The sequence below is a fragment of the Mobula birostris genome, chromosome 31 (genome assembly GCF_030028105.1).
Source record: "Mobula birostris isolate sMobBir1 chromosome 31, sMobBir1.hap1, whole genome shotgun sequence".
In the NCBI taxonomy this organism is placed as follows: Eukaryota; Metazoa; Chordata; class Chondrichthyes; order Myliobatiformes; family Myliobatidae; genus Mobula; species Mobula birostris.
In genome coordinates this window covers 11,604,248-11,616,141 of record NC_092400.1, presented here as the reverse complement: position 1 = coordinate 11,616,141, position 11,894 = coordinate 11,604,248, and the positions used below count along the sequence as shown (strand labels likewise).

General features: G+C 41.2%; 1 protein-coding gene and 1 long non-coding RNA gene across 3 annotated transcripts in view; one reads left to right on the top strand and one right to left on the bottom strand.

The window, feature by feature from the left end:
* Nucleotides 1–1,793: 1,793 nt before the first annotated feature.
* tbx3a (T-box transcription factor 3a) lies at nucleotides 1,794–10,114 on the bottom strand. Its single transcript, XM_072247610.1, has 7 exons — nucleotides 9,439–10,114; nucleotides 8,014–8,281; nucleotides 6,779–6,925; nucleotides 5,225–5,301; nucleotides 4,753–4,916; nucleotides 3,563–4,224; nucleotides 1,794–2,935 (listed from the first exon to the last, which is right to left on the bottom strand). The coding sequence occupies exons 1-7, from the start codon at nucleotides 9,828–9,830 to the stop codon at nucleotides 2,474–2,476; spliced, it is 2,172 nt and encodes a 723-aa protein (XP_072103711.1). The 5' UTR covers nucleotides 9,831–10,114; the 3' UTR covers nucleotides 1,794–2,473.
* A 685-nt stretch (nucleotides 10,115–10,799) lies between these two features.
* Nucleotides 10,800–11,894, top strand: part of LOC140190776 (uncharacterized) — a 28,224-nt gene continuing 27,129 nt past the window's right edge. Inside the window, exon 1 of one of the 2 annotated variants that reach the window (XR_011883682.1) lies at nucleotides 10,800–10,962. This is a non-coding gene — a long non-coding RNA (uncharacterized lncRNA). Of the gene's footprint in view, nucleotides 10,963–11,104; nucleotides 11,382–11,894 lie in introns of those variants that run through there. The other variant, XR_011883681.1, reaches the window with a different exon arrangement.

Sequence of the window (11,894 nt, the reverse complement as noted above, 5' to 3'; positions counted from 1 at the left end):
AATCAGCGGAGGCGCCAGGTGAGTGATACACAATGATAAAACAAGCTTAGCGCAAATTGTTTACCCTGATACAGGAGCGCCGCTAGTTATTTATTAACATAATCATCAACAGGTCAGTGGACATTGTTCCCACGTCACCTTCCACTTAAGGAGCTCTTTTCTATTAAACATCAAACACGAGACAATCTGCAGATGCTGGAAATTCAAGCAACACGCACAAAATGTAGGGGGGATCCTCAGCAGGCCAGGCAGCATCTATAGGAAAAGGTACAGTCGACGTTTGGAAGGATCTCGGCCCGAAACGTCGACTGTACTTCTTCCTATAGATGCTACCCGGCCTGCTGCGTTCCACCAGCATTCTGTGTCTTTCTATTAAACGTAGTGGTTTCTAACCATTGAATAAGTTTTCAAGAGATACGTCTTGAAAAGCATTTCCTAAATGGATTTTCGCTAACCTGGTTACATAAACAATTGCAGGTTACTGTCCGTAACTGGATTTGCAATTGAACTATTCTGGCGAGAGTTGCACATTGTCATAACTAAGAAAATAATCATGGTAGTCCACAACCCGGCTGCTCTTTAGCTCTGGGGATTTCCCTTCTCTTAATGAAACTGACATATTTTGTATCTTTATGTGACCTCAGATTAAAAAAAACACGCGTTTATTTCCAGAAACGTCGTACTGAGAATTTTTGAAGTGTCTTAGATCAAAAACCAAAATATAGATTTGGATATTTGACTTTATTATACGACATAAAATAAACCCTCGCGAACATGTATGTAGCATGTTGCCTACAAATTCTAACCTCAGATCTCGTCTCTAGAATTGTGATGTCATGGAGGGTGGGATTTTTAAAACCAAAGTTGCAATTTTAACTTGAAAAATTCAGTACTCTGTCAAGTAAAAATAGCACTTTGTTTTGTCCACGGATGCGCAAGAATAATAATTGAATTGCCACCGCAAAAGAGAATGGAAATGCCACCAACTTGTTTCGTCGAGGATTTAAGGAATCATTGCGTCAAGAACTTCACGACTTTTACAGTGGTGGTGGGGGGGGGGAGTTTTAACAATTGGGGAATGGTGTGCGTAATTCATTGAGAAAGTTTATCAAGGCAGCATCGTGTGAGTAATACCATTGGAAGAATATTGAGTTTTCACGATACAATGGAAAGGTTACCTGGCACAGTGTGAATGGGGTGTACTTATCACAGAGGGAAGAATATCTTTTTTTAAATTGTGAGAAACAAATTAGGCAATACAATGACGAAGATACACAAAGCAGTGGGGGATTGGGTTGGCAGTAGGAAGGGAGAATATTTAGGACTGATAATGAGTTTACGGAACAGAGAGGTAAGGACATTGCAGACAAAGCGCAATGTAACGAACTGAAGAGTTACTATACAGTGGGGCGATGAATACAGGGCGGCATGTAACACAGTGCAAAAAAAGAGATAATCGACAGCAGTGAGGTAAATAAAGAAATCCATCACAGTGTAGAAGGCAGGAAAACAACGTAGGAGGACCCATGACAATACCTTGCAAATTGATAGAACTGCTGGCGAGAAATTTCACACCTGACAGTAAGTGAACATTTTTGAAGCCAATTATCAAATAATCCAATCACCCCACCAAACTCATCTTCTACAGATTACTCTGAGCAGTTGATTGGATTAACAAGTACAAGAGACTTGGATAAAAATTTATTGAAACATTTTATGAGAACTTCAAAGTGAAACCAATAGTACAAGAAAACCAAGAAAATTCAATATTTTATAACACAAAATATACCTTCATTTAGTTTTTTTTTAAACTCTCGGCACTTTCAAGCTGTAAGCATAAAATTTATTTTCGTCTGGACACACCAAGAAGCCCACCCGCCCCCCAACAGCGTCTTCATTACTTTTTAAGCAACATGTGAGCCCATTTTTTTGTTACTCCAAACTGTAAAGACAGTAGCACTTTAACACTGAAACAATGGTAAAAGCTAAAAATGGCACGTCTTGTACTCTACAAAGGTTTTGTTTTAATGTAGGAAGGTACATTACTAGATAAAATAGTGGTAACAATGCCGGCACTCTGATTAATAAGGAGTTGAATTGAAATGGGTATGACTAGTGAATAAAGGCTTGGAGCCTTATATACAGATGTATGTACAACAACAATAAATTAAAGAATAATTTCGAGTATTCTAATTTCAGTATATTTACACGTTATCAAATAATTATTTAAATACTTTATAATAGTCTCCGTTTCCTTCTGTTATTGCATATATATGAAAAGCAGATTGACATCTACAACCCAACTACGGATGGTGTTTGGAAATCCCCACCGTCCACTTACTTTTCGGCTACTTTTTGTTGCTAATCTGGGAAACTCGATATGATCAAGGCTCTACACTAGCATTAAAAAAGAAACCAGATAATACGCGTATGACATGCAAAGCCTGGCTGGCTTTTGGCTCTCGCCCTCCTATCAGGGGGAACCGCTCCTGGATGACCGATCCTGTTTGGTTTCCAGTCCACTGACCAGACGCTGGATGTTTTGCAGCTCGCTGGACGTTTCTTTTTCTGAACACTGCTTCGGAGACAGGGAGACAGATCCCGAGGAGAGAGTCGAGGACCTGCTGTTCAGCTCTGAGCCCGAGTCGAGGCCCGCTGACACAGGACTGGTTGTCATGCTGCTGACTTTAGCCTCGCCTGGGGTGGACATTGATGGCACGGTGGTAGTCAGCAAACTGCTGCTGTCCATTCCGGGGACGGGGAACGTGTAAGGGCTATACCTCAAGCGAGGCCGGACTGCGCTGAGGAACGGGTGGCGATGTATGGACGACGCAACTGATGTAGGAGCTCCAGCGGGCATGGACGCAGCGGCCGCAGCCGCCATGTAGGTGTAGGGATAAGGAAAAAGACTACCAAAAGGCGACATCGCAAGACCCTGTCAATGTAACAAGAAAAGGTAGTTTTTAATTACCGGTAACACTGAATGCATCAAACAGTAGCCCGCGTTTACCGATAAACTGACCTTCCAGAGCGGAAAGACAATCATACTTCATGCAGTGATCTGCGCCATTAATTGGCGAAAGCTGGCACAGCGTAAAAGCTAGCAGCCGAGGTGTAAAGACACACTTTGGGGAGATTTACACCGCGCGTGGCTTTACCAAACAGAAAAATCTCCTCACAATCTGGGTATCATTTTTGTGTTGACGAATATAAATTGCGATGTACCCGACTGCACAGAGCAAGCATTAGAGCGTTTGAAGCGAGCTGTTCTAACTCAATATTCCAAATAATGGTAGAAAAATCACAAGGTGAAACCACTTGGCGCATTGTAACCGTGCCAATGCGTTTTGTAAATGATCTTTAAAGATCATGCACTTGCATTGTTTTGTCGTTACGTGACTCTGTTATCTTTAAGTAGATTATAGGTTATTGTAACTGGCATGTGAGTTTACTTCTAGCAAGTAGTTCCTTATTTAAATGAATTTAAAATCCGTTTCATCATGCAGAGAGAGGATCGTCATAGTTAAGAGAATTAAAAGAGACAAGCAGGATATAGGCATACCTGAGAGGCCAGAACGTGCTGCTGGAGATGATAGGGTAGAGCGGCCGCTGATCCACCAGGTAATCCCTGCTGCGAAGAGGCTAGGGGGTCCAAGCTGCCGATCCCGCCCGCGGAGGCTGACATGGAGGCCAGAAGGTGGCCCATACCTGCTGCCATATTTGGGAAGGCCCCACCCATAGCAAAATGGCTAGGGTGCAAGAGAAGGGGGTGTCCTGCGCCCAGTGGGGTAAAGAAGTGCTGACCAGATAAGTTGTGAGAAAAGGCGAAGTTTTGTAAAGGTCCGTGGTTCAGGTGTGAGATGCTGTCCGTCTGCACGGTTAGGGGTGAAAAAGCCTCTTTACCCAACGCACTGGATTCATCTCCTTTCTGATGGTCTCTGACTGGACTTTTGATCTCCGACCCTTCGCCATTAACCACTATAGTGCTGGAGGAAGTGTTTGTCGGGCTAGGCTGCAAATCCGCCAAACTCTTATCAGTCCTAGCGCTTTCATGTTCTCTAATTCTGTTCATAGTGTCCGAGGGGCGTTGATGCGATTTGATAGCACTGCGCTCATCTTTTCGCTGTTCGGAGGTCGTGGACAGTTTCTCAGAATCTGTCTCCCCATGAATGGGATCATCTTTAGTATCTATATCGCTTTCCTCTCCATCACTTTGCAGAGCGCCTGGAAAACAGAGAAAAATAATAAATAATGTAGAGTAACCAACTTAACTATGGTCGTGGCACTTTTTCTTAACAAGTCCACCACAATCATCTTGCATACTTCAAGTTATCCATTTGCTACGCTGGGGCAAACACTAATGCCACTTACAATAGCATTTCGGTGCAGAGATAGATCCAACTTTTTCTCGCTTATTTCTGCATGTTTGTTTAAATGAAACACAATTCCTGATTTTTTGTTTGTAATGTTAAATACTCATTTGATGTATACATAGATGAACTGTTGAAGGTTTCTTTAAAATTCCTACATTGATTCAAAAGGGAATATTGGTGTTTCACCCGAGTATCACTATTCAAGGGAAACATCAGAAGCCTGAACTGCATGGTGTCCGGATTTAGTTATGGCATGAGGTGATTAGGATCTTTAATCCAAACATGTCCCCAAATAATGGGCGAGAAAAAAAAACACAAACTCTGTCGCGCCTTATAAAAAGAACAAACAAGCCCCTTGTGTAGCCAGCAAAATAATAACCTTTTAAGTTGGCAGTCCCCGGAGTGGAAACAGCGGGAGATGCGGACTGAGCGAAGCATTTGAAGGTGGACTGTTCGTTGGAGGAATCGTCCGACGTTCCGTTCTCTTTGGAGCCTTTCTGCTGCTCTTCGTAAACTCGCAGTGACTGGATTGCCAACTGTTTCCTTTTAAAAAACAAATAAACAATAACAACTATTTCGGTAGTCAAATAACTGCTGCTATTTCGCTCAAACACTTTAGAATTAAAAGAGTTATTTTGAAGTCTTGTGGCAATGTCGTATGATTAGATAACGCCTTCTCGTGGTCTAAAAAAAACTTCTGAAATAACACTAAAAGCCAACATCAAACGTCCTGACTGTTTCAGAATCTAACAAGCAAAGACCTAATCCTCTGTATCGCCAAAAAAAAGTAACGCCACCACATTAGACGTCAAGAATAAGAAACAAATAGACCCAAACTGAACCAAGCTCACCTTTTCTCTCTCCTCCCATTCCCCGTGTCACGAAAGCCTTTGGCAAATGGGTTGTTGTCGATTTTCAACTGGGTTATCTATATGTAAAAATAACATGTTTTATTCTCCCTGTGCTGGGAAATGCGACATAGTACCAGCAATTTTTATTAAGCTTTGTCAGGCTCAAAGCATTATTCAGGAAAGTTACAAATGAAGAAGAGACCAGACACAGCATTAATGCCAAGATGTTAAACTTAAATATGTTGAATTTAGTTAAAACTATTGCCACATTCTATATGCCAATGGTAATGCTGTACCAATAATTTACTCTTTTTTTTGCCTTAATGCGGTACGTTGCAACATTTATCTGCATTTTAGTTCTACGTTTGGACTTTGAGATAGGACCACTGAACACGAACGGACGGTAAAAAGTCACCGTAGAAGCAGAGATGGCCCTAATTGTCTACTCTTGTACAGTGATCCGAGTTTAGCTTCATGGTTTTTAGTGCGGAGTATTTGTTCTATTAAATGTGCAGATCCTCGGTACAAATCACATATCTGCCCTCAAATGAAAAATGCTCCTTTCATGATAATCCCGGGTGAGCTGGTACAAGATAAGCACGCTCTTTATCAGGGAGAGGGGTGAAGTTGGTCTGGCGTCACCATTACAACTTGCCCTCTCTGGACTACAAAGTCAACAGTAACTTTGTTGTCACATCGTTTTCATTTGAAAGGGGTAGAGAATTTAATGAGATTGAGATCACTGTCATTTTAGTAATGGGCTGGGTACTGAAACAAACTGAAAAAGCCAAGACATGAATTTTAAACTTTGCTCATGTCAAATTAATAACCTTTTCGTTATCTGTTTATGTACTAAGTGTCCGAAATGAAGTTCCCTTAATCAACGATGCGAAATTATCAGGTCACTGTAATATTCACTTATTTGAAACTTTTTATTAACAAAAAAAACATTGCATGATCAATTAAAAATGCAATGTTGACTTAGATACTAACACAAGAATTTGATGTTTCTTCAACACTATTAGTACGAAATGACCAGCAGTAATTAAAATTTATTGATCATCGTAATAGACTTGATGCCTGTGCGAGGGAACTCTTTGACCTACAGACGACGCGGTTCACCCCAATTCGCACACTTTCTAAACACGGCGCGAAATGTGCCACTTGTTTTTAAATTATTGCAATTTCACAACAGTTTAGAACTCTGTTGAATCCTACTCCTTTGCAGTGATGAACGACACATGCAAGCAGACACATTCAGAAGGAGCGGTGTCTACTGTCATAGAATTTAACCCACACTGCAAAACATGAAACTAAGTGCGCCACAATAGGTGGAATATTCAACAAGCAATAGTTTAAATGTAATTGCAATACTTCGTCTGTTCGAAAACTCCTGACTGACCACAACGTACCAAATAATTATACGGGCCAAAAAAAAGTAAAACTTGGCCTTCTATCTTTTTGTACTTGACGTCTTAAATTACTGTGCATATTCAATGCAATCTAATAAACTATATTTATAACAAGTTGCGAATTTTCATATATTTTGCTCACCTTATCATTTTGATATGCAGTTACGGCTATAAATTCTGTCTCAGGGAAAACGTATGTCCGAAAAGTACTGTAAGGAAGTTTCAAAATGTCGTTCGCACGAACAATGTGAAACCTAGGTTGGTACTTGTGCATGGAATTCAAAATAGTCTGAAGAGAATAAATCAAACAATTATAATTCTCTCAAAGCGAACACAGCTCTACACATTGTCCCAGTGTTCTGGGTACTGCCAGACTAACCCTTGGTTGCAGCTACTAATTTTAGCATAATATCATTTTACTCTTTAAATGTACACCACTTATTAATGTTGTTCAGCAACAACATAAACTAATGGGCAGTCATTTCTTTTAAGGGATAGAGACAGATTTCAGCAGAAATGTAAATCTGGCCATCTGCGTAAACAGCTGACGGCGAGGTAACCTCCAGTATTGCCTTCCCCACCGCAGCAAGTGCTAACAAAAATTATCTGATTTGATTTATATATTTTTGAATAGACCTATAAATACAGTCACAAACGGTTACATCAATAATCTTTTTTAAAAAAATATGCATTGGTATATATAAACATAAACGTATAAATAATCCGCATCATAATTCACAAAGCCAAAAGATAATTTAATAATCAATGCTACAGATTTTTTTAATAGACAGCGATTTTTAAACAAGTCTAAGCAATTTGGACATGTCCACTACATTGCGTTGTGAATGTCACTTTAAATATGTTGATTACGAAGGTCCAACTATCGTCATTGTTATTACAGTGAGTGGTTTCTTGTTCCTCCTTCAGCAAGCACAAGGCATACAGTAATTCATGACAAATTTAGCAAAAAAAAACATTTTTAAAACATGTTTCCTTTGTAAGACACTGTCCATTACTTCCAGATTTATTTATAAGAGAATTTAAAGAGTTGACCTATGTCGTGTTACTTTTCTGTTCTATACAACAAATTGTCAAATGTGTCCCTTAGTGATCAAATATTTTGAATCTCAGATACCCAAAATGGCCGATCGACACAATACCCCAGGTTATGAGAACAATCATAAAACGCCGAAAAATATCAAAAGCAAAACTAGGCATAAGTCCTCACGCTGACAGGCTTCTTGTGCGCTTTGTAAAAATTGAATATTTTTAGCTTATCTCTTCAACCTCAGGTTACTAAATAAATATATCACTCATGCGATTTTTTTAAACTGCTCGATCCAATGAGATTAATTAATAATAAAATATGAAACTTACAAATCCATGTTTATCCGAAATGTTGTTTGTCAGTTTCAGCTTGTGAAAAGTGACGACTTTAGACATCCATTGCTCACCAGTAGCTGGGCTATCTGGGTGAATGTACATTCGCTTTGGCATTTCAGGGTCAGCTTTTCCAGCTACCATCCAGCGTGAGTTGTGGAATTTGTATCTACAGTCATCTGCCGCCACAATATCCATTAACAAAATATACTTGGCTTTCTTATCCAGTCCCGTGCACCTAACTTTAAATGGCGGGAACATTCTCCTGTAAGAAATCGTTAAGTTGGCTTTCTTTAGTAATAAATTGTCAGTATTATATTCTGTACTTCACAAACAATGTATTTTATTGTTGGAATTTAGATTGTCAGACAATCCTTATGAAATATTTGGCTTCACAGATCTCAGTAGTGTTACTTTACTATATAAAGTATAACAATACTGCCAAATAGATATTTGGATGTCTTGTGAAACATTTAGAAATACTTATATTTATATTTTTAAAAGTTGCATGCCAAACTGTCGAAGCAGTAAGATTTAACTGGAGATATTTCACTTTAATTTTCAATGTATAGTATATAATAAGAAATAAAAAACGATTAACAACTCTGCCCAAAGTATATGCATGTCTGGTACCTGTATAAGGCCACAAGTAACATTTATGGTTTTATAATCACCAATTGGTGTCATAAAAAAACTGCGTGAGTTAAAATGTTACTCTCACAGGTGTCGTGGAAACAATCTACCATACGCTTTCCCTAGAGATAAATTACAATTCCTCTTTTGGAACCTACGTATTAGTTTGGGATGTTGATCGTGCAACCGGTGCATGCCATTTAGGATGCAGCTGCTTATTCCTATGCTGCGTTTGCTCAGATCAAATGAATGGATAAATAAAACTCCTGCTAAGTCAAATTCCTCAATAGGCTCCCTTCAGACAACATGTGACCTTCCCATCACAAGGAAGAATCTATTTAAATTAAATTCGCTACTATTTACGAAAGTTAAATATTTGGCCGAGGTTATTTCCTTCTTAGCCGGACGATCTAAGATTGTCGCATCTCAGAAAAAACAAAGACGTATTGAAAAGGTATGGACACCCTTGCTACACTTCTCCAATGAATAAGTGACTCCAGATAGCGAGAAGCTAAAAGCCAAGTCAAACTGTGTCACCAAAGTGGATCATTATTCAGGAAGCGTTTTTTCCCCCAACTGTGAGAAAACCTCTTGTCAGACTACACATTAAGGACACTGGCTATTTTTCTCAATTAAATCAATCTTGTGTGCTTAAAACCTACAACGGAGTAAGATACATGTCTTATCATGTGCCACAATTAAACGCGACTTAACATAAGAAAAACATCGTATGATTTTCCAGTCAGAAAGGCTAGCATTCGTCTCCTGGATGGATAAAAAGCGCTCTACCTTCCTGATTTGGTGATAACCATTTCAGTGCCACGCTTGTGAAACTGATCCCACAAATCTTTAGCTTCGAGTATAACTTTTGGGTCGTCTTCCACTTCTTCCTCGGGCTCCAGAGTCTTAAGAGGCCTCAGATGCGAAGGCTGGTGGCCCATTGCCGATATAGCGATTCCAGCCTCGGCTGCGCCGACGAGCTGATCCACAATGGGCTTGTTCAGTGCGCCCGGGAGTGTTAGTGAGGCCGCGCCGCTCGGCGGCAGGGCGAGCGCGGGGAAGAACGGAGGCTGATGTCCCAAAGCAGCAGTCATGGAAAAGTCCGGTGCCCGGTGAGGCAAAAACGGATGATAAGCCATACTCGTCCCCGGAATGACTGGCTCTCTCATCGGTAAATTCATTCACTCCCCAGTTCGCAGTCGCACGGCCACTTTATAAGCATGGCATTATTACTGATAATATTATTGTTTCTTTTCTTCACATTAACAGAAAGTAAGACTGGTTGGCGGTGGCAGAGACGAGACGCATCTCCCCAAACAGTCAACTCTGATCTTTCTGTATGTGTGTGTGTGTATGTGTGCGTGTTGCGAATAGCTGAGCCCTGTTGATTGGCTATTTGACGCTTTCGGACCAATTGTATGGCTCCATAGGCGTGGTTTTGACAACTAAAGCCGGGGATAGATGAGTTATAAAAAGAAGGTGTCGGAAACTGTAACGTACAGCGAGCATCACTACTTCAGCCGTGTGAATATGTCAACATCATTACGGGGAGGGGGAGAGTAGAGTGGGCAACAGCCAATGGGAGCAGTCAGGGCCGCCTCAGGTGGCTTCGCCCACCATCAACTACCAGGAAATCGGCAAGAAATCATCTATCTGTCCACAAGCAAGCCGGGGTCTGCGCCAGACCGCCCCATTCTTGCCATTACGCGCTGTCTCTGAAACATCACTTCTCCCTTCACACTAATCTGCCGCCGACGCCGCCAACATCTTAACATGCCAGACCTGGCCGATTGCCTTTTATCTTTATTCATGGCGATTTCGTGTTCCTTCCTCCTCTTCCCCGGGCCGCGCCGCAAAGAGCGAGCGCTACATTTAATGCGCTGTAACAAAAGCGGGCAAGGCCGTGTTGTGTCCAGTGCTATAATTGTATTTATTTATTGGCCAAGCTTTCATCAACAACAACAAAAAGCCTCATTTAACGAGTTGATTTAATTATCAGGACATGGCGCCTGATGGGCTGCTGTAGCTTAAAGACTAAGGACACTTTCTCTCTCTCTCTCTCTCTCTCTCTCTCTCTTCCTCTCTCTCTCTCTGAGAGCTGGCGCAAAAAGATTTGTAACTGCAAAGCAATCACATCGGCTAAATGCACGGAGATAGGAGCGGAACATCTAAAGTGATTAGCTCTTGTAACATTGCATTTTGGTCGCACATGTTTAAGGGCGCTTGGCGCCAGCCTGCTGACGTCGAGTTGTAACTACCGTCGCGTATCACTTTTCGTTTTTTTTTAAAACCAAAATATCGCCTCCCTGATCTGTGAGTATATCGCAAGGAAAAGCTCGCTCTAGCCACCACCATCCTCCGCGGTTTTAACCAGCGATCTAACGCCGTTTCATTTGCTTCCCGGTTTTAGTTTCTCTCTCTCTCTCTCTCTCTCTCTCCCCCCCTTCTCGCTCCTCTCTCTGTCTGTCTCGCTCTACTCTCTCTCTCCCCCTCTCCCCCTTCTCTCTCTCCTCTCTGTCTGTCTGTCTCTCTCTCTCTTTCTCTCTCTCTCTCTACTCTCTCTCTCTCTCTCTCTCTGTCTGTCTCTCTCTCTCTGCCTCTCCCTCTCCCCTCTCTCTCTCTCCTCCTGTTGTGTTCCGAGCCCTTGGCTGTTTCCTTAAGACGCGGCTGCCTAAAGCACAGCACTTGTCTGACCTGTGTGGAGATTTGGAACCCGTCAGATTCTCTTCAAGGCGAGTTCCCCAGAATCTATGTGTGTACATTTTTGTTTGACATCTTGACAAAGGAAGACCCTACTCGGATCTTAGTTTTCTTTAACTTATAATCACCATTTTAAGCATTCCTTATAACAGTATTTATAGGAGAGCTGGGTTGTGTTCAGATATAGTCTTTACCAGAAATAACGATTTCTTTAATATTGTGTTGGAAATGAATTAGTTGGAGTTATAAATACTTATGAAATATGCGTTAAAATGTAGCGTTTTAAAATGTTTGCACTAACTTCCGCCAATTATGAGTGACCTCCCAGGCTAGGCACCCTAGAGACTCGTATTATGAAGCGTTAGGGTGGACTAATCTAGGATCAAAAGCAGGAAGGTGCGAACTCTCTTTGTCTCTCCTCGCCCGACTCATTCACCCTCCTGTGTGTGATAAATCTACACTGGCGCCAACTACGTATAGGATGATTAATTTGCAAGCAAACAAAAGGGAATTGATGGCTAGCCATTTTAGTTAAACATTCGCCA

Excerpts from the sequence above, each read along its gene's own strand:
- tbx3a (XM_072247610.1), bottom strand. The coding sequence starts at position 9,830 with ATGAATTTACCGATGAGAGAGCCAGTCATTCCGGGGACGAGTATGGCT. Across the intron at positions 5,302-6,778 it reads CTGCATATCAAAATGATAAG|ATAACCCAGTTGAAAATCGA; the intron begins GTGAGCAAAATA and ends TTTTACATATAG. Across the intron at positions 4,917-5,224 it reads AATGGGAGGAGAGAGAAAAG|GAAACAGTTGGCAATCCAGT; the intron begins GTGAGCTTGGTT and ends GTTTTTTAAAAG.